A 22,764-nucleotide genomic window follows, 5' to 3' on the forward strand; every position below is an offset into this window, starting at 1 on the left:
GCTCTATTGCCCCCCCCCCGCCTAAGGTGTCCTACTTGTTCTAATATCTGGAACCTCAATTGAGTCAAACTGTGACCGACAGACAAGAAATGGTTGGCCACTGGGGCATCTAACTTTTCTGTTCTGATGCTACTCTTGTGTTGGGTCATCCTTTCACGTACTGTACGGGTGGTCTCACCCACATACCCCAATCCACAAGGACATTTAATATAGTATACAGCAAAATCTGTGTTACATGTAAAGTGTCCCCTAATCTCAAATCTTTTCCCGGTTCCAGAATGGCTGAAAAAAGAGCCCTTAATCATGTTATTGCAGTGTGAACAGCCAAGGCAAGGAAAGCAGCCCAGATTTTTACCTCCAATGTACTTCTGCACCATTGTCCTAGATGGACCAATGTCAGCATGAACCAACAAATCTTTCAAATTTCTCCCCCTCTTAAATGCAGGCATAGGCGGTTCTTTGAATTCAGGTACATTAGGGTTATATGTTTTTAAAATGTGCCAATGTTTAGAAATGATCCTATTTATCTTATTACTCAACTTGGAATACTGACTTACAAAAATTAACCTGTTAGGCCTTTCTTTCTTTTTGACCTATTTAACAAAGGTCTTGCGGACCTGATCCGACAGTGCGGATCAGGTCTGTAAGACCTCGCTGAATGCGGAGAGCAATACGCTCTCCGTATTCAGTATTGCACCAGCAGCTCACAAGAGCTGGTGGTGCAACGCCGCCCCCTGCAGACTCACGGCCAATGGGCCGCCAGCAGGGAGGTGTCAATCAACCCGATCGTACTCGATCGGGTTGAATTGTGGCAATTCCTGTCTGCCTGCTCAGAGCAGGCGTACAGGGTTATGGAGCAGCCGTCTTTAGACCGCTGCTTCATAACTGCTGTTTCTGGCGAGTCTGAAGACTCGCCAAAAAAAACGGGCCCTCAAGCTCCATTCGGAACTTGATAGATAGGCCGCTGTGTCTATTTGTATCATTATCCCCCAACAGCAGCATTCACCAGCTGAGAGGAGCATAAGCACTGCTGTGGAATGTGACTTATGCACAGTGACTCCCTTTACTGACCCATCTGACCCTGTGTGCATTTACCTATTGTACCTTCTGTCTGTGCCTCTGCATGTTCTCAGTAACATTATCCTGGCTCTGTCAGTAAAAGTGTGTGACAGAACCAGTCCCTGTGTCAGTACTGAATGAGTTGTGTGTGTTTCAGGTGCCTATAAAGTGTGATGATGTTGCTGTGTATTTCTCTATGGAGGAGTGGGAGTATATAGAGGGACACAAGGAGCTTTACAAGGACGTCATGATGGAGACTCACCAAGCACTAAGGACTATGGAGACCCCAGGAAATGAGAGCTCAGGTAACGCTGTGTAGTAATAAATATCTCACTCAGCAAATGCACATACACTAATGACGTGACTGACACAGAGCTAATCTACTGTGAATCCGTCATGTGTGATCTAACGAGCTGTCTGATTGTAAACAAAAATAATAAAAACACATTTAAAGGGTCAAGATAGATTAATGTTTAATCAGTTATATATCAATGTATATATGTTAATATTAATTTATAGATGTAAATATTTTATATGCAAAAAGTAACAGATGCTTTGTTTTCGTTAATTGAATACAAATTAAGATGCCTTTTTAGGCTTCAACAAAAATTGTTTAATTTCTATTTAACAAAATAAACTGATGTTATTTTTTATTATAACTAACAGGTCACAGAGATAAAAAATCTAGACACAGGAGCACAAGGAGAAATTGTACAGAATATTCAGCCAGTGAAGACCCCATCAGAAGTCTCTGCTGGTGAGAGATCTATGGCAGAAGCTACTGTTAAAGGGACAGTCAAGTCAAAAAAAACTTTCATGATTTAAATAGGGCATGTAATTTTAAACAACTTTCCAATTTACTTTTATCACCAATTTTGCTTTGTTCTCTTGGTATTCTTAGTTGAAAGTTAAACCTAGGAGGTTCATATGCTAATTTCTTAGACCTGAAGGCCACCTCTAATCTAAATACATTTTGATAGTTTTTCACCACTAGAGGGCATTAGTTCACGTGTTTCATATAGATAACATTGAGCTCATGCACGTGAATTTACCATGGAGACAGCTCTGATTGGCTAAAATGCAAGTCTGTCAAAAGAACTGAAATTAGGGGACAGTCTGATGAGGCTTAGATACAAGGTAATTACAGAGGTAAAACATGTATAATTATAACAGTGTTGGTTATGCAAAACTGGGGAATTGGTAATTAAGGGATTATCTATCTTTTAAAACAACAAAAATTCTGGTGTTGACTGTCCCTTTAATGTTTATTTACAAAGTGAAAACTCAGATTCCGAAATAATTTAATCTTTACTAATGATTATATAAATGATGGACCTGAAGACAGACGAGTTGCAAACATAAAATACTGATGTATTGTGTAATATTACTGTATAATCAGATGAGTGTGAGCTAACTGCACTTAAAGGGACATGAAACCCACCTTTTTTTTCATTTGAGATTCTTCGTTCTCTTGGTATCTTTCTTTCAATAGGAATGTAAACTTAGGAGCCAGCCCATTTTTAGTTTAGCACCTGGGTGCCACTTGCTAATTGGTGACTAAATGGGCCAGCTCCCTATTCCTATTTTGTTTTCAAATTAAGATACCAAGAGAACGGAGAAAAATGTATAAATGAAGTAAATTAGCAAATTGCTTAAAACTGCATGCCCTATCTGAATCATGAAATAAAAAATGTGGGTTTATATCCCTTTAAGCAACTTTTCAATTTAATTCTATTATCTAATTTGTTTTGTTCTCTTTGTATCTTTTGTTGAAAGCATACCTAGGTAGGCTCAGAAGCTGCTGATTGGTTGCTGTAAATATATGCCTCATGTTTTGGCTCAACCAGTGCATTCAGCTAGTTCCCAGTAATGCATTACTTCTTCTTTAACATAGGATACCCAGAGAGTGAAGCAAATGAAATAATAGAAGTAAATTGGAAAGTTGTTTAAAATTGTATGCTCTAAATGGTCATGTACATTTTCTTGAAACTGCACAAGATGCAGCCAAATTTTATGCTGAAACCTTCCCCCAGAATAAGAACTGAAAGGTCTTGGACAATTTAAACAAAAAAGGAAAAAAAGATATAACTTTGTAAGCCGACCTAAAAAGTATAAAATGGTAATTCACGGGCTGAGGATGGGAAGCAAGAAGGACTTCTTCCTAGTTCCCTGTTCTGTAAGGGATTATAGGCTCAAACTGTGGGCGTGGTGGGGTTTTTTTTGTTTTGTTTTGTTTTGTGTTTTTTTTGTTTTTGTTTTGGTTGGTTTGGCTTGGTCTTTTTCCTTTGTAAAAGAAAATGGCTATAGGGGATAAACTTAAAATGACTTCTTGGAATATTGGGGGTCTGACCTCTCCTATCAAACGGAAGGCAATACTCCTCCAATTAAAAAAGAACAACACAGATGTAGCTTTCTTACAAGAAACTCATCTAAAATCCGAGGAAGTCGTAAAACTTAAATCCTCTTGGGTCAAATAAGTTTTTTTTTCTGCCACTTCAAAAAGAAAAAGCGGGGTAGCAATCCTCTTGGGAAAGAGACTCCTCTACGAAGTCATTCAAGTTGCCACAGATCAGGAGGGAAGATACGTAATGTTAAAAATCAAGATTTCAAAAATATTATATACATTTTGCAATGTATATGCCCCCAATGTTTTTAATCTCCCCTTTTGGGAAACACTTCAGAATAAGCTCCTTCTTTTTGCAGAAGGATACTTGATTCTCGTGGCGATTTCAATATGGCCCCCCAACATCCCCTGGACAGGCTTAGGCAGAATCCCGTTCCAATTAAAACTAAGAGAGACAACTTAGAATCTAAACTATTTATCAAACTGTCTCGTAGCTTGAAAATTTGTGACATTTGGAGGATCCAAAACCCTGATCTCAGGGACTTCACATGTCAATCGAAAGCACACAAAACGCTTTCGAGAATCGATCTTTTTTTGACAGATGAGAGATTATGTAAAACGAAATTAGCTGCCGAGATCTTACCAATCACTATCTCAGACCATGCTCCAATCACCCTTGAATTTCACTTAAGCCCCCCGGGAAATAGAAACTTTGTCTTCTCTTTTCCACGGTACCTTGCAACCGATTTAAAATTTAAAACTTGGCTCATCTCTAGGTTTCGCGATTATACACTACTTAATCAACAACATACCTCTCAACCTGCTTTGTTCTGGGAGACCGCGAAGGCAGTTCTCAGAGGGGAAGTTTTAGCCTATACTATCTCTAGATCTAAGAAAGCTAAAAAGAGGGAAAGTGAAGTACTAAGGGCTGTTACAAATGCATATAACCTATATATTTTACATAAAACCTCTGAAAATTGGACTAGGTATAATACAGCTTTGGCAGAAAGAGATTCTTTCTTGCTATATAAGTCTACTCAGAGAGACTTTAGGTTACAGGCCAAATTATACAATTTCGGCAATAAAACAGGGAAGCTTTTGGCAAACCTGGTTAAAACTGAAAGAGGCTCCCCTATAATAAAATCTATCATAAATGGTAGTAAAAATTGTAATTCTACCAAAGAAATATGTAGAGTATTCGCAGAATACTATCAATCCTTATATACCTCTAAAGTCTCTAACAATGCACAAAGAGAAAACTTTTGGAATAAAATAGTCTTCCCAACTCTGACCCCTGAGTTGTTGGAAACACTGCAATCTCCTTTTACTGAAGTAGAAATTTCCACAATGATCCAAAGTTTGTCCTCTAACAAAGCTCCGGGACCTGATGCATTCCCGAATGAGTTTTATAAAAACCTTGCACCTGAGATAATAGGGCATTTAACCACACTTTTCAACAACATTTACATTACAGGCAATACTCCTACCAAGGATTTTGTCGCATCTTATACTACTCTTATTTTAAAACAGGGGAAAGACCCAGATAGAAAAGAATCCTACAGACCTATCGCACTCCTAAATACGGATTACAAATTGTTCACATCCATCTTAGCAAGTAGACTCCAGCCCCTGCTTTCCACTATCATCCATAAAGATCAAGCTGGCTTTCTTTTAAAACGAAACTCATCTGCCAAAATAAGAGAGGTATTTATGACAATGGAGTACTTTGGGAGGCTGAACTCGGGGGGGATGGGAGGAGAGGACACCCCTGATATGGCGATCATATCTATCGACGCTGAGAAGGCGTTCGACTCAGTACACTACGACCACTTGTCTTTTACCTTGCAGCAGTTTGGCCTGGGAGGTAATTTTCTTCCTTTATTTAATAATTTATATAATAATGCATCTACTAGAATCTTAGTTAATGGTGATATGACCCAGGATATAAGGCTAGGGAGGGGGACCAGGCAGGGGTGTCCTCTCTCTCCCCTCCTCTTCGATGTGGCTATTGAACCTCTTGCTATCCAAATCCGCCATCAAATAGAAGGGATTAAAATCAAGGGAAAGGAGTTGCAAATTGCACTTTATGCAGACGATGTTTTGATATATTTGTCAAATACAGCTAGAAATATTCCAAAGCTTCTAGACATCATAGATCAATTTGGCTCCTTCTCTGGCTATAAAATAAATACTTTAAAATCAGAGCTTTGTTGGCTTAAGCACACTAGAGACTCCTCCACAACTATTCCATTTTCTATAGTTCAATCTGCATTTAAGTATCTAGGTATATGGATCTCCTCTAATCCTAACGCCTGGTATGACCTAAATGTTCTCCCGGTACTTAATAGAGCTAGAGAAGCTTTTAGGAACTGGCAAAAACTCCCTTTGTCTATGTCAGGGCGCATTGCACTTTACAAAATGACCCTCCTTCCTAAAATTCTGTATGTCCTTCAGAACATCCCACTCACTTTGAAAACAAAGGATATGTTATCCTTCAACTCGGCACTCCGTTCTTTCATCTGGCAGAGTAGGAAACCCAGGATTTCTCTTAATAAACTCATGCTTCCTATAGAATATGGGGGACTCGCTCTGCCAGATATCCGTTTATACAATATAGTCTTCCAGGCTAGAGTGGCGATAGAATGGTTAAATAATACTAATTATGTAACAAACCTTGACCCTGAAAATAATATTGTTCATCCGTATTCCTTAGCGGCCCTCCTACATTGTAATAATAATGTAATCCCTCCTGACATAAAAAAAATAAAGTCCATTTACATCCCAATGCAGATGTGGAAAAAGATATGCACCATGCTACATATCCAATTTAGAACTTCACGCCATTTACCACTGTTAAATAATCCACAATTCCAAGCTGGGATGCAATCAGCCCTCTTTACCCAATGGGATTCCTTGGGCCTCGCGAATACTTCCCAATTACTGGATTTTCAAAATAGATGCATCAGGTCCTTTGGCTCTCTTAAAGATGATTTTCATCTTCATAATAAAAACTTTTTCGCTTACCTTCAAGCACGTCACTACGCTCTTAAATTAGTAAGTGACTTCGGCTGGGACTGGTCTTTGGGCATACTTGAAAATTGGCTGCTAATAGCTAAAAACGGCTTCACATCAATCTCATACATTTATCGAAAATTGATCTCTCTCAAAGGCCCAGATACGGTAGAAAAATTGCAGTCTAAATGGGCAGCATTATTAGCGGTAGACCTAGAGGAGACCCCCGTAGTTACATTATCAATTCACGCAATTTCTCGTGTTACTCTCTCCGCTACCTGGAGGGAGGCGCATGTAAAATTATTGCACATGACGTATTTTTCCCCAGAGAAGGGAACTAAATGTCGTAGTACCACCTTTAACAAGTGCCCAAAATGCTCATACCCTTCGGCTAACCTTATCCACATGTTTTGGTATTGCCCAAAAATTAGGAACTGCTGGTCAAAAATTCAATACTGGCTCATTAACTCGGTAGGCATCTCTGTATTGATATTATCTCCCTTAAACATAGTCTTCCCTGTGGAGGACTTTGGTCTTCCACGGGATAAACTTAAAATAGTCACCTTAGCAATTATGGCCGTCAGATATTTAATTCTGAAGAAATGGAAATTGAGAGCAACCCCGAGTATCTTAGAGGTTAAAAACTGTCTGAAGAAACAGTGCATAATGGAACAATTAGATACTAACTTACATGATGACCAGGAAGTGAGGAGTTTATTTTCCAAATGGTCAGACTTTATTAAAGTCCTGCCCCCTAATGAGGTTGAACACATGATCTATCCATTCCGAAATACGGAATTGGTCCTTTTGGGAATTTGGTAACCCCCTGCAGCCAAAACAATAGATAAGTTTTTTTTCTTTTTTTTTCTCTTGGGATGGGCTCGGGGGCTAAAACAAAAAAATAAATATCAACAGAAGTTAAAACTACTATGAACTTGAAGTAAAGTTACTAGAAATGTTGTTGTCTCACTCAGGTGCCTGGGGATAGGCCTAACACTCAGTTGGTCTGTACCTGTTTTGAAACAGCATATCTCTGGTTTTCTATTTTGATGTAAAGTTTAATTTAACATTTGATAGGAGAAGTAAATTTCTTGTTTTTTTTTTCTTTTTCTAGGTAACTGTCATAATGCAAAATATTGTGTTTTTCTTTTTTTTTTTTTATTGCTTCGCATTAATTACCCTGCGTGGTAAAATAAGTATGTGATTTAATACTTACCATGCTACAAAATGTAGTGGTAACGCTGTTGTTATATAAATATGAAAAAAATAAACTTTTGTGTTTCATGGCCCTTTAAATCCATTGAACCAAAAACCTAATCTTAAATCTTATTCTTTTAGAACTAACAGGTCACAGTGATGAAAATCTAGACACAGGAGCACATGGGGACCTTGTACAGAATATTCAGCCATCAGATGTCTCTGCAGGTGAGTGATCTATGGTATAAGCTTCACAGTTAGGAAACTCAGATACTAAAATGGTTTCACCCTATAAATAGCTATCACCTAGATTACAAGTTTTGCGCTATAGAGGGTGAGAAACGAACGCAACAAAAGTTGCGTCATTTCACCCTCCATAGTGCTGCCATTACAAGTTTTTAAAAAGCCACCTTGTGTGCGCGATATGGTGGTGATGAGCTCCATACCGCACAAAATCCAAGTGCTGAGAATACGTGCTCGTGCACGCTTTCCCCTTAGGCATCAATGGGGAGAAGGTGTTAGTTTTTTTTCTAATAACTAAAGCGCGGAATGGCGATCGCCGTGCACGCAACCCCATTGTTGTCTATTGGGAAAAAAAGTTACATTTAAACCTAACACCCTAACATAAATCCCAAGTCTAAACACCCCTAATCTGCCGCTCCTGACATCGCCGCCACTAATAAAAGCTATTAACCCCTATTCTGCCGCTCCCCGACATCGCTGCAACTATAATAACGTTATTATCCCCTATTCCCCCGCACCCCAACATCGCCGCCACTAAATAAAGTTATTAACCCCTAAACCTCTGGCCTCCCACATCACCGCCACTAAATAAACCTATTAACTCCTAAACTGCCAGCCCCCCACATCACAAAAAACTAAATTAAACTATTAACCCCTAAACCTAACAACCCCCTAACTTTAAATTCAAATTACAATATCCCTATCTTAAAATAAATAAAAACTTACCTGTGAAATTAAAAAAACCTAAGTGTAAACTAACAATTAACCTAACATAACTATTAGACTAAAATTAAAATAACTACAAATTAAATAAACTAAAACACAATAAACTGCACATTAAGAAAAAACTAACACTACTAAAAAATTTTTTTTCTAAAATTACAAAAAATAACAAATACTAAATTACAAAAAATAACAAACAAAATTATTCAAAATAAAAACCATTACATCTAATCTAATAGCCCTATAAAAATAAAAATGCCCCCACAAACAAACAAAAAACCCTAGCCTACAATAAACTACCAATAGCTCTTAAAAAGGCCTTTTGTAGGGCATTGCCCTAAAGAAATCAGCTCTTTTACCTGGAAAAAAATACAAAGACCACCACAACAGTAAAACCCACCACCCAACCAAGCCCCCAAAATAAGAAACCTAACTCTAACATAAACCTAAGCTACCCATTGCCCTGAAAAGGGCATTTGTATGGGCATTGCCCACACAAATGCCCTTTTCAGGGCAATGGGTATCTTGGGGGGGGTCTTTGTATTTTTTTACAGGTAAAAGAGCTGGGGCTCCATTACATATGCGCACGTATATTTCACCCGTCAGCCGCAATTTTTATTCCCATAAGCTAACATAGAACCGCGTCGCAAATCAGTGTCACATATTCAGAGCAAGGAATTATGCAGAGAAAATGGAGATATTTTTACTTAATATTCACCTCACCACACATAGGCAGGTGCAGCAAGCTGAGTATGTGAGCACCGTAACTCCTGTAACTGCCTGAAAATATTAACTAACACCTAATGCATGCGCAATATCTACCTCCTGATAATAACTAACACCTAACGCATGCGCAATATCTATCTACCTGTCAACCGCAATGCCCCACCGCAATAACTAAGAAAGTATATTAACCCCTAATCCACCATTAACCCACATCGGAACTGATAATAAAAGTATTAACCCCTAAACCCACAACCCCCCACAACGCAATATGTCTAATTAAACTATTAACCCTTAATCCGCCATTCACACACATCACAAACTACCTATTAAAACTATTAACCCCTAATCCACCAAACCCACACAACGCAATAATCCTAATAAATTATTAACCCCTAAACCGCCAAACCCCATAACACAACAAATAACTATTTACTAAGCCCCCTAACCTAACATCCCCTAAATTAACCCCATTACATACATTAAAATACTAAATTACAATAAAAAAAATAACATTACTTTAAAAATAAAAAAAACTAAGTTTAAATTAAGCTAAAATTACAGAAAATAAAAAAGTCTAACATTACAGAAAATAATAAACAAAATTGTCAAAAATAAAAAAATTATACCTAATCCCTATGAAAATAACCCCCCCCCCCAATCTAATACTAAACTACCAATAGCCCTTAAAGGGACACTGAACACAAATGTTTTCTTTCGTGATTCAGATAGTGCATGACATTTTAAGCAACTTTCTAATTTTCTCCTATTATCAATTTCTCTTGTTAAGTGTAGTCAGTCCAGTCGCTGTGAGAAGTCTGTGGTGTTTTTTAACTTAGTTTATTTCTACAATCAAAAGTTTGTTATTTTAAATGGCACCGGAGTGCCTGCGTTTTCTATGATCTTAGCAGACATAACTAAGATCCACTGGCTGTTCTCATCTGAGGAGTGAGGTAACTTCAGAAAAGGGGAATAGCATGCAGGGCCCCCCTGCAAATGAGGTATGTTCAGTAAATTATTTTTCTGAGGAATGGAATTGACTGAGAAAATACTGCTGATACCAATGTAAAGTAAGTTCAGCCTTAAATGCAGTGATAGCGACTGGTATTAGGCTGATGAGTGTGTGTACACTGAATGTATTTTTCTAAGGAATGGAATTGACTCTGAAAATACTGTTAATACTGAAATAATGTATGAGCCTTAACTGCAGTAAAAGCGACTGGTAGCAGGCTTATTAATAACAATTCATAACTTTTCAAATGTATGTTTAAAACGTTTACTGGCATGTTAATCGTTTTTTGTGAGGTACTTGGTGATAAAACTTATTGGGGCATGATTTTTACCACATGGCCATCTTTGTTTTCTGCATAGAAACAGTTATCTGAGCTTCCCCACTGTTGTAAATATGAGTGGGAGGGGCCTATTTTAGCGCTTTTTTGCGCAGTAAAAATTCAGTCACAATCTGTCTACTTCATCCTCCATGATCCAGATCGTCTCTAGAGAGCTCAGGGGTCTTCAAAATTCATTTTGAGGGAGGTAATCAGTCACAGCAGACCTGTGACAGTGTGTTTTGACTGTGATAAAAACGTTAATTATTAAATTGTTATCCATTTTTGGGTATTAAGGGGTTAATCATCCATTTGCTGGTGGGTGCAATCCTTTGCTAACTTAATACATTTACTGTGAAAAATTGGTTGCTATAACTATTTTGGTTCATTGTTATTTCAACTGTGACAGCTTTTTGTGCTTCTTAAAGGCACAGTAGCGTTTTTTATATTGCTTGTAAATTTATTTAGAAAAGTATTTCCAAGCTTGCTAGTCTCATTGCTAGTCTGTTTAAACATGTCTGACACAGATGAATCTCTTTGTTCACTATGTTTAAAGGCCAATGTGGAGCCCAATAGAAATTTGTGTACTAATTGCATTGATGTTACTTTAAATAAAAGTCAATCTTTACATGTAAAGAAATTATCACCAGACAACGAGGGGGAAGTTATGCCGACTAACTCTCCTCACGTGTCAGTACCTTCGCCTCCCGCTCAGGAGGTGCGTGATTTTGTGGCGCCAAGTACATCAGGGAGGCCCTTACAAATCACTTTGCAAGACATGGCTACTGTTATGACAGAAGTACTATCTAAATTGCCAGAATTAAGAGGCAAGCGCGATAGCTCTGGGTTAAGGACAGAGCGCGCGGATGAGATGAGAGCCATGTCAGATACTGCGTCACAATTTGCAGAACATAAAGACGGAGAGCTTCATTCTGTGGGTGACGGATCTGATCCAGGGAGACTGGATTCAGAGATTTCTAATTTTAAATTTAAGCTTGAGAACCTCCGCATATTGCTAGGGGAGGTATTAGCAGCTCTGAATGATTGTAACACGGTTGCAATTCCAGAAAAATTATGTAGGTTGGATAGATACTATGCGGTACCGGTGTGTACTGACGTGTTTCCTATACCTAAAAGGCTTACAGAGATTATTAGCAAGGAGTGGGATAGACCTGGTGTGCCTTTTTCCCCTCCTCCCATATTTAGGAAAATGTTTCCTATAGACGCCACCACACGAGACTTATGGCAGACGGTCCCTAAGGTGGAGGGAGCAGTTTCTACTTTAGCTAAGCGTACCACTATCCCGGTGGAGGATAGTTGTGCCTTTTCAGATCCAATGGATAAGAAATTAGAGGGTTAACTTAAGAAAATGTTTGTTCAACAAGGTTTTATCTTACAGCCCCTTGCATGCATTGCGCCTGTCACTGCTGCGGCGGCATTCTGGTTTGAGTCTCTGGAAGAGGCCATTCGCACAGCTCCATTGGATGAAATTATGAATAAGCTTAAAGCACTTAAGCTAGCTAACGCATTTGTTTCTGATGCCGTCGTACATTTAACCAAACTTACGGCTAAGAACTCCGGATTCGCCATCCAAGCGCGCAGAGCGCTATGGCTTAAATCCTGGTCAGCTGACGTGACTTCTAAATCTAAATTGCTTAATATTCCTTTCAAAGGGCAGACCTTATTCGGGCCCGGCTTGAAAGAAATTATAGCTGACATTACAGGAGGTAAGGGCCATGCTCTACCTCAGGACAGGGCCAAATCAAAGGCCAAACAGTCTAATTTTCGTGCCTTTCGTAACTTCAAGGCAGGAGCAGCATCAACTTCCTCCGCTCCAAAACAGGAAGGAGCTGTTGCTCGTTACAGGCAGGGCTGGAAAGTTAACCAGTCCTGGAACAAGGGCAAGCAGGCCAAGAAACCTGCTGCTGCCCCTAAGACAGCATGAAGAGAGGGCCCCCTATCCGGAAACGGATCTAGTGGGGGGCAGACTTTCTCTCTTCGCCCAGGCTTGGGCAAGAGATGTCCAGGATCCCTGGGCGTTGGAGATCATATCTCAGGGATATCTCCTGGACTTCAAAACTTCTCCTCCACGAGGGAGATTTCATCTTTCAAGGTTATCAGCAAACCAAATAAAGAAAGAGGCGTTTCTACGCTGTGTACAAGACCTCTTACTAATGGGGGTGATCCACCCAGTTCCGCGGACGGAACACGGGCAAGGATTCTATTCAAATCTATTTGTGGTTCCCAAGAAAGAGGGAACCTTCAGACCAATCTTGGACTTAAAAATCTTAAACAAATTCCTAAGAGTTCCATCATTCAAAATGGAAACTATTCAAACCATCCTTCCCATGATCCAAGAGGGTCAGTACATGACCACAGTGGACTTAAAGGATGCCTACCTTCACATACCGATTCACAAGGATCATTATCGGTACCTAAGATTTGCTTTCCTAGACAGGCATTACCAGTTTGTAGCTCTTCCCTTCGGATTAGCTACGGCTCCAAGAATCTTTACAAAAGTTCTGGGCTCACTTCTGGCGGTACTAAGACCGCGAGGCATAGCGGTGACTCCGTACCTAGACGACATTCTGATACAAGCGTCAAGTTTTCAAACTGCCAAGTCTCATACAGAGATAGTTCTGGCATTTCTGAGGTCGCATGGGTGGAAGGTGAACGTGGAAAAGAGTTCTCTATTACCACTTACAAGGGTTCCCTTTCTAGGGACTCTTATAGATTCTGTAGAGATGAAAATTTACCTGACAGAGGCCAGGTTATCAAAACTTCTAAATGCTTGCCGTGTCCTTCATTCCATTCCACACCCGTCAGTAGCTCAGTGCATGGAAGTAATCGGCTTAATGGTAGCGGCAATAGACATAGTACCATTTGCGCGCCTGCATCTCAGACCGCTGCAATTGTGCATGCTAAGTCAGTGGAACGGGGATTACTCAGATTTGTCCCCCCTACTAAATCTGGATCAAGAGACCAGAGATTCTCTTCTATGGTGGCTTTCTCGGCCACATCTGTCCAAGGGGATGACCTTTCGCAGGCCAGATTGGACGATTGTAACAACAGACGCCAGCCTTCTAGGCTGGGGCGCAGTCTGGAACTCCCTGAAGGCTCAGGGATTATGGACTCAGGAGGAGAAACTCCTCCCAATAAATATTCTGGAATTAAGAGCAATATTCAATGCTCTCCTAGCTTGGCCTCAGTTAGCAACTCTGAGGTTCATCAGATTTCAGTCGGACAACATCACGACTGTGGCTTACATCAACCATCAAGGGGGAACCAGAAGTTCCCTAGCGATGTTGGAAGTCTCAAAGATAATTCGCTGGGCAGAGTCTCACTCTTGCCACCTGTCAGCGATTTACATCCCAGGTGTGGAGAACTGGGAGGCGGATTTTCTAAGTCGCCAGACTTTTCATCCGGGGGAGTGGGAACTTCATCCGGAGGTCTTTGCTCAACTGATTCATCGTTGGGGCAAACCAGATCTGGATCTCATGGCGTCTCGCCAGAACGCCAAGCTTCCTTGTTACGGATCCAGGTCCAGGGACCCGGGAGCGGTGCTGATAGATGCTCTGACAGCCCCTTGGGTCTTCAACATGGCTTATGTGTTTCCACCATTCCCGATGCTTCCTCGTTTGATTGCCAAGATCAAACAGGAGAGAGCTTCAGTGATTCTGATAGCGCCTGCGTGGCCACGCAGGACCTGGTATGCAGACCTAGTGGACATGTCGTCCTGTCCACCGTGGTCTCTGCCTCTGAGACAGGACCTTCTAATTCAGGGTCCTTTCAACCATCCAAATCTAATTTCTCTGAGGCTGACTGCATGGAGATTGAACGCTTGATTCTATCAAAGCGTGGCTTCTCGGAGTCGGTTATTGATACCTTAATACAGGCTAGGAAGCCTGTTACCAGAAAAATTTACCATAAGATATGGCGTAAATATTTATATTGGTGCGAATCCAAGAGTTACTCATGGAGTAAGGTTAGGATTCCTAGGATATTGTCCTTTCTACAAGAGGGTTTAGAAAAGGGCTTATCTGCTAGTTCGTTAAAGGGACAGATTTCTGCTCTGTCTATTCTTCTACACAAACGTCTGGCTGAAGTTCCAGACGTTCAGGCTTTTTGTCAGGCTTTAGCTAGGATTAAGCCTGTGTTTAAGACTGTTGCTCCGCCGTGGAGCTTAAACTTAGTTCTTAACATTCTTCAAGGCGTTCCATTTGAACCCCTTCATTCCATTGATATCAAGCTGTTATCCTGGAAGGTTCTGTTTTTGATGGCTATTTCCTCGGCTCGAAGAGTCTCTGAGTTATCTGCCTTACATTGTGATTCTCCTTATCTGATTTTTCATTCAGACAAGGTAGTTCTGCGTACTAAACCTGGGTTCTTACCTAAGGTAGTTACTAACAGGAATATCAATCAAGAGATTGTTGTTCCATCACTGTGTCCTAACCCTTCTTCAAAGAAGGAACGACTTTTGCATAATCTGGACGTAGTCCATGCCCTGAAGTTCTATTTGCAGGCAACTAAAGATTTTCGTCAAACTTCTTCCCTGTTTGTCGTTTACTCTGGACAGAGAAGAGGTCAAAAGGCTTCGGCTACCTCTCTCTCTTTTTGGCTTTGTAGCATAATACGTTTAGCCTATGAGACTGCTGGACAGCAGCCTCCTGAAAGGATTACAGCTCATTCTACTAGAACTGTGGCTTCCACCTGGGCCTTTAAAAATGAGGCCTCTGTTGAACAGATTTGCAAGGCTGCAACTTGGTCTTCGCTTCACACTTTTTCAAAATTTTACAAATTTGACACTTTTGCTTCTTCGGAGGCTATTTTTGGGAGAAAGGTACTTCAGGCACTGGTTCCTTCTGTTTAATGTTCTTGCCTTGTCCCTCCCTTCATCCGTGTACTTTAGCTTTGGTATTGGTATTCCATAAGTAATGGATGACCCGTGGACTGACTATACTTAACAAGAGAAAACATAATTTATGCTTACCTGATAAATTTATTTCTCTTGTAGTGTAGTCAGTCCACGGCCCGCCCTGTCTTTAAGGCAGATCTAAATTTTAATTAAACTCCAGTCACCACTGCACCCTATGGTTTCTCCTTTCTCGTCTGCTTTGGTCGAATGACTGAATATGACATGTGAGGGGAGGAGCTATATAGCAGCTCTGCTTTGGGTGATCCTCTTGCAGCTTCCTGTTAGGAAGAGATATATTCCATAAGTAATGGATGACCCGTGGACTGACTACACTACAAGAGAAATAAATTTATCAGGTAAGCATAAATTATGTTTTTTCTTCGTTATCTTGCTATTTGTATTTTAAAAGCAGGAATGTAAATCTTAGCCAGCCAATTTTAGGTTCAGCACCATGGATAGCGCTTGCTTATTGGAGGCTTACATTTACCCACCGATAAGCAAGCATAACCCAGGTTCTCAACCAAAAATGGGCCGACTCCTATGCATCACATTCCTGCTTTTTAAATAAAAATAGCAAGAAAACAAAGAAAAATTGATAACAGGAGTAAATTAGATAGTTGCTTAAAATTGCATGCTCTGTCTAAATCATGAAATATATTTTTTTTTGGTTTAGTGTCCCTTTAAAAGGGTCTTTTGTAGTGCATTGCCCTAAGTTAAACAGTTCTTTTCCTTAAAAAAAATACTAAGTCCCCCCTCTAACCGTAAACCCCCCAAAATAAAAACCTAACCTACCCATTGCCCCTAAAGGGGCATTTGTATGGGCATTGCACTTAAAAGGGTATTCATCTCTTTTACTGCCCTTAAAAGGGCATTCAGCTCTTTTAAGATTTCCCAAAATCCCTAATCTAAAAAATATAAAAATATTATTTTTTTTTAAAGAAAAGTCCTAACTCTAACCCCCAGATAGGTACTCACAGTTACTGAAGTCCGGCGGTGAAGTCTTCTTCCAAGCGGCAACCGGTTCCTGAAGTCAGGCGGTGAAGTCTTCTTCCAAGCGGCGTCCTCTTCTATCTTCATCCTGGACCACAGAACAAATCAGCCAATAGGATTTCAGTAGCTCTCATCCTATTGGCTGATTTGAATTTAAAGAATCAAATCAGCCAATAGGAAAGCAAGGGACGCCATTTTTTATCGCGTACCTTGCATTCACTAGTCAGTGTGTGGCGGCAATCGTACGAAGAGGATCCTCCACGCTCCATGGTTCCGTGGTCGCCGGTCTTCAGTTCCGCGGTCCAGAATGAAGATAGAAGAGGTCGCCGCTTGGAAGAAGACTTTACCGCCGGACTTCAGGAACCAGTCGCTGCTTGGAAGAAGGCTTCACCGCCAGACTTCAGGAACCGTGAGTACCTATCTGGGGGTTACAGTTAGGCCTTTTTTTATTTATTTTTTATTTTTTTAGATTAGGGATTTTGGGCAATCTTAAAAGAGCTGAATGCCCTTTTAAGGGCAATGCCCACACAAATGCCCCTTTAGGGCCAATGGGTACTTTAGGATTTTTTAGTGTTAGGTTTTTAATTTTGGGGGGGTTTGGTGGGTGGGGGGTTTTACTGTTAGAGGGGGACTTAGTATTTTTTTTAGGAAAAGAGCTGTTTAACTTAGGGTAATGCCCTACAAAAGGCACTTTTAAGGGCTATTAGTAGTTTAGTATTAGATTAGGGGGTGTTTTTATATTGGAGGGGCTTTTTTATTTTCATAGGGATTAGGTATAATTTTTATATTTTTGATAATTTTGTTTATTATTTTCTGTAATGTTAGACTTTTTTATTTTCTGTAATTTTAGCTTAATTTAAAGTGTAAGTAAACCTTAAAAATAATGTTATATAATTCTGCACATAGTGCAGAATTATATAACATTATATTAGCGCAAACATTATAAATCATAATTTCCCTTTTGAATTTTTTAAAAAAACTGCTGTTTTACAGACCCGCTCTCTGTGATCTTCTGAGCGGGTCTGTTTTTTTGCGCTGTTTGAAAAAAACAGACCCGCTCAGAAGATCACAGAGAGCGGGTCTGTAAAACAGCAGTTTTTTTTAAAAATTAAAAGGGGAAATTATGATTTATAATGTTTGCGCTAATATAATGTTATATGTGCAGAATTATATAACATTATTTTTAAGGTTTACTGTTCCTTTTAAACTTAATTTTTTTTTTTTTTAAGTAATGTTAGTTTTTTTTATTTTAATTGTAATTTAGTATTATTTTAAATTATGTCATGGGGTTAATTACCTGTGTTAGGTTAGGGGGCTTAGTGATTAGTTATTTGCGTTGGGGGTTAGTTTGGCGGATTTAGGGGTTAATACTTTTATTAGGTAGATCGTGATGTATGTGAATGGCGGATTAGGGGTTAAAGGGACATGAAACCCACATTTTTTTCTTTCATGATTTATAAAGAGAATGCAATTTCAAACATCTTTCTAATTTACTTATATTATCTAATTTGTTTTATTCTCTTGATATGCTTTGCTTAAAAGCATATCTAGATATGCTCAGTAGCTGCTGATTGGTTGCTGCACATAGAAGCCTTGTGTGATTGGCTCACCATGTGCATTGCTTTTTCTTCAACTAAGGATATCTAAAAAAATTAAGCAAAATAAATACTGTATTGTTCCGAGTATAGGCCGCTCCTGATTATAGGCCTCACCCTTAAAGTTTGGTGCCATTTTAAAGAAATTAAATTAACACATTACTTCCTCCTCTTAACCCACTCAGCCTCCTTCCCTCACACAGTGCCCACTACTCACCCTATTAACTACCTACCTCACACAAGCCTCCCCTCAGCCCTCCACACCCTCTTAGCCCCCTTCTTCTTCAAACAACCCCCTCACAACATTTCCTGTTACAGTATCTCTCACGCTGTGTCAATGGTGATATTCTCTTTAGTGACCGGTTAACAGGCAAATGTGCCCAGATAGCTCAGCTATTTCAAGGTAACAACTGTGTAACAGGTCCTGTTCTCTTACCTTCCCCCTTAACGGTTCATCATCACACACAACGATTAGGGAAAACAGGATAAGTGACAGTTGTCCCTCTAGCTGCTAGCTGTACCTCCAACAGGCTCTCACCAGCATCACTTTCTCTAGGGACCTCTGCGGTTAACGTCTCAGAGTTGTCAGACCCGCTGTGATATCACTGATTCTCCGGTCGGCAAACACTCCCACAGTATAGCTCCCAAACCACAATGAAAGTAGGGGGAGTTCACTCCCAAGCTTTGTGCTGGCGTGGTGGCTCAGAGTCCGGTTGTGTCCCAGATCTGGGCTCTTGCTCTCCTGCTTAAACTCGCTGCTCCTGAGTGCAGCTTTGAGTGTGGGGTCATGCAGATTGTCACTGCAGGAGCTTCGGTTGTTGGCGGCGGCCAGCGGTGTCTCCAGGAAGCCCTGTGTAACAGTCCGACTCTGATGACATCATCAAACTGCTGCAATTGATTGTGGTTGTCATGGATACCATGTCAACGCTGTTAGAGAGAGTGGGTCATAACCGGCAACAGTAGCGATCCAGTACTGATGTTATTGCAGATCTGTGAGGCACAAATTCTCCCTGAAACAAAAACATTGCTTCCGTCCAACACAGACAATACGGTAATAGAAGTAAATTGTAATGTTGTTTAAATTTTTATTCTCTATCTGAATCATGAAAGAAAGATTTTGGGTTTAGTGGCCATTTAATAGTTAAATTAGGCTTATTGCCTTGTGGGGGGGTGTCGGTTTAGGGGTTAATACATTTATTATTAGTTGCGATGTGGGTTTGATGGTGGATATAGGGGTTATAACGTGTCGGGTTTATTTTTGGGAGCGGGTTAGGCTTTTATGGGAGATTTGATATGTTTTAAATTTTCTTAGGCGCCAGCAGTTTCTAAAGTGCCGTAAGTCACTGGCGACTCCAGAAATTTGTATTTACGGTAATTTCTGGACATTGCTAGTTTATCCGACTTACGGCACTTTATGAACTGCCGGCGTGGTTTATTGGATACACCGATGTGCGAGGTAAAATTACGGGCGGTGCGGGTTTCAGTGCTTGCGCTGAAGCCAGCGCCGTATATGTAATCTCACCCCTGATTTCTTTAGGACAATGCCCTAAAAAATGCCCTTTTAAGGGCTATTGGTAGTTTATTGTAGGCTAGGAGTTTTTTTTTTATTTTGTGGGGGGGCTTTTTATTTTTATAGGGCTATTAGATTAGGTGTAATTGTTTTTATTTTGTGGGGGGCTTTTTATTTTTATAGGGCTATTAGATTAGGTGTAATTGTTTTTATTTTGGACAATTTTGTTTGTTATTTTTTTAATTTTGTGTTTGCTATTTTTTGTAATTTAGTATTGTTAGTTTTTTTTAATGTGTAATTTAGTTTAATTTGTAGTTATTTAAATTTTAGTCTAATAGTTATGTTAGGTTAATTGTTAGTTTAAACTTAGTTTTTTTTTAATTTCACAGGTAATTTTTTATTTATTTTAAGAAAGGGATATTGTAATTTTAATTTAAAGTTAGGGGGTTGTTAAGTTTAGGGGTTAATAGTTTAATTTAGTTTTTTGCAATGTGGGGGGCTGGCGGTTTAGGGGTTAATAGGTTTATTTAGTGGCGGTAATGTGGGAGGCCAGAGGTTTAGGGGTTAATAACTTTAGTGGCGGCGAAGTCAGGCAGCGTCAGAATAGGGGTTAATAACTTTTATTAGTGGTGGCGATGTCAGGAGCGGCAGATTAGGGGTTAATAACTTTATTATAGTGTTTGCGATGCGGGAGGGCCTCGGTTTAGCGGTTAATAGGTAGTTTATGGGTGTTAGTGTACTTTGTAACATTTTAGTTATGAGTTTTGTGTAACCGTTTTGTTGCTCTAAACTCATAACTACTGCTCTCAGATAGCGGAACGGATCGAGTCGGTATAGGCTAGAACGCAAGCATTTTAGCCTCAACGCACAACCTGTAATACCGGCACTATGGAAATCCCATGCAAAAAACATAATTTTTTTGAGTGCAGGATTGACGTTGCGTTACAGGCTAAAATGCTTGCGGTATAGCTATACCGACAAGATTCGTAATGGCTGCGTTACGGTTTTTTACGCTGAAATGGCCATTTTTTCAGCGTTAAAACCGTAATGCACAACTTGTAATCTAGGAGAAAGTAAATGATGAGCCTCAGTACAGACAATTTGCAGTGATAAAATCTGGTACATAAACATTTGGTACACACACATGCCCTCTCTTCCCTTCTCTCTCACCCTCTGCTTCATGTAAATGGTACACACACATGCCCTCTCTTCCCTTCTCTCTCACCCTCTGCTTTATGTAAATGGTACACACACACACAATCTCTATTCTATTTTTCCTTTGCTTCTTATTCATAGTACATACACATGGCCTTAATTATCTTATCTCCCAACTTCTGCTTCATGCTAATGGCACACACACACATGCCCTCTCTCTTACCCTCTGCTTCATGTGAATAGTACATACACATGCCCTCGATTCTCTTCATTCTCTTTCTTCATTCTCACCCTCTGATTCATTTGAATTATACAAACACCTGCCCTTGATTCTCTTCATCCTCTTTCTTTATTCTCACCCTCTGATTCATGTAAATGACACACACACATGCCCTCTCTTCTCTCTAACCCTCTGCTTCGTGTTAATAGTACATACACCTGCCCTTGATTCTCTTCATCCTCTTTCTTCGTTCTCACCCTCTGATTCATTTGAATTATACATACACCTGCCCTTGATTCTCTTCATTCTCACCCTCTGATTCATGTAAATGACACACACACATGCCCTCTCTTCTCTCTCACCCTGCTTCATGTGAATAGTGCATACACATGCCCTCGATTCTCTTCATTCTCTTTCTTCATTCTCACCCTCTGATTCATTTGAATTATACATACACCTGCCCTTGATTCTCTTCATTCTCACCCTCTGATTCATGTAAATGATACACACTCATGCCTTTTCTTCCCTTCTCTCTTACCATGTGCGTTATGTAAATGGATCACACAAACCATCTGTTCCTTTCTCTCTCTCACCCTCTGCTTCATATATGTAAATGATACACACACATGCCCTCTCTTCCCTTCTCTCTCACCCTCTGCTTCATGTAAATGATACACACACATGCCCTCTCTTCTCTTTCAATTTTGATTAATGTCAATAGTACACACACACCTTCTGTTTCCTTCTTTCTCACCCTCTGCTTCATGTAAATTATACACACACATGCCCTCTCTTCTCTTCACTCTCACCCTCTGCTTCATGTAAATGATACACACACATGTCCTCTCTTCCTTCTCTCTCACCCTCTGCTTCATGTAAATGATACACACACATGCCCTCTCTTCCCTTCTCTCTCAGCCTCTGCTTCATATAAATGGTACACACACATGCCCTCTCTTCCCTTCTCTCTCAGCCTCTGCTTCGTGTAAATGGTACACACACACAATCTCTATTCTATTTCACCTCTGCTTCTTATTCATAGTACATACACATGGCCTTTATTATCTTCTCTCGCACCTTCTGCTTCATGCTAATGGCACACACACATGCCCTCTCTCTCACCCTCTTCTTCATGTAAATAATACATACACATGCCCTTGATTCTCTTTATTTTCACCCTCTGATTCATGTAAATGATACACACACATGCCCTTTCTTCCCTTCTCTCTTACCCTCTACTTCATGTAAATGATACACACATGCCCTCTCTTCCCTTCTCTCTCATCCTCTGCTTCATGTAAATGATACACACACATGCCCTCTCTTCCCTTCTCTCTCACCCTCTGCTCCATGTAAATGATACACACACATGCCCTTTCTTCCTTCTCTCTTACCATGTGCGTTATATAAATGGCAGACACACATCCTCTGTTCCCTTCTCTATCTCACCCTCTGCTTTATGTAAATAGTACACACACATGCCCACTCCTCCCTTCTCTCTCTCACCCTCTGCTCCATGTAAATGATACACACACATGCCCTCTCTTTCCTTCTCTCTCACCCTCTGCTTCATGTAAATGACATACACACACATGCCCTCTCTTTCCTTCTCTCTCACCCTCTGCTTCATGTAAATGACATACACACACATGCCATTTCTTCCCTTCTCTCTCACCCTCTGCTTCATGTATTGTAAATGATATACACACATGCCCTCTCTTCCCTTCTTCCTCACCCTCTGCTTCATGTG

General features: G+C 40.1%; 1 protein-coding gene across 1 annotated transcript in view; it reads left to right on the forward strand.

Moving 5' to 3' along the window:
• The window catches only part of LOC128655636 (oocyte zinc finger protein XlCOF8.4-like), a 118,788-nt gene that overhangs the window by 15,190 nt on the left and 80,834 nt on the right, over window positions 1–22,764 (forward strand). The window contains exons 4-5 of the mRNA XM_053709227.1: window positions 1,217–1,364; window positions 7,754–7,840. Coding sequence (XP_053565202.1) covers window positions 1,217–1,364; window positions 7,754–7,840 — 235 coding nt within the window. The remainder of the gene's footprint in view (window positions 1–1,216; window positions 1,365–7,753; window positions 7,841–22,764) is intronic.

Source organism: Bombina bombina, chromosome 4 (assembly GCF_027579735.1).
Source record: "Bombina bombina isolate aBomBom1 chromosome 4, aBomBom1.pri, whole genome shotgun sequence".
Classification (NCBI taxonomy): Eukaryota; Metazoa; Chordata; class Amphibia; order Anura; family Bombinatoridae; genus Bombina; species Bombina bombina.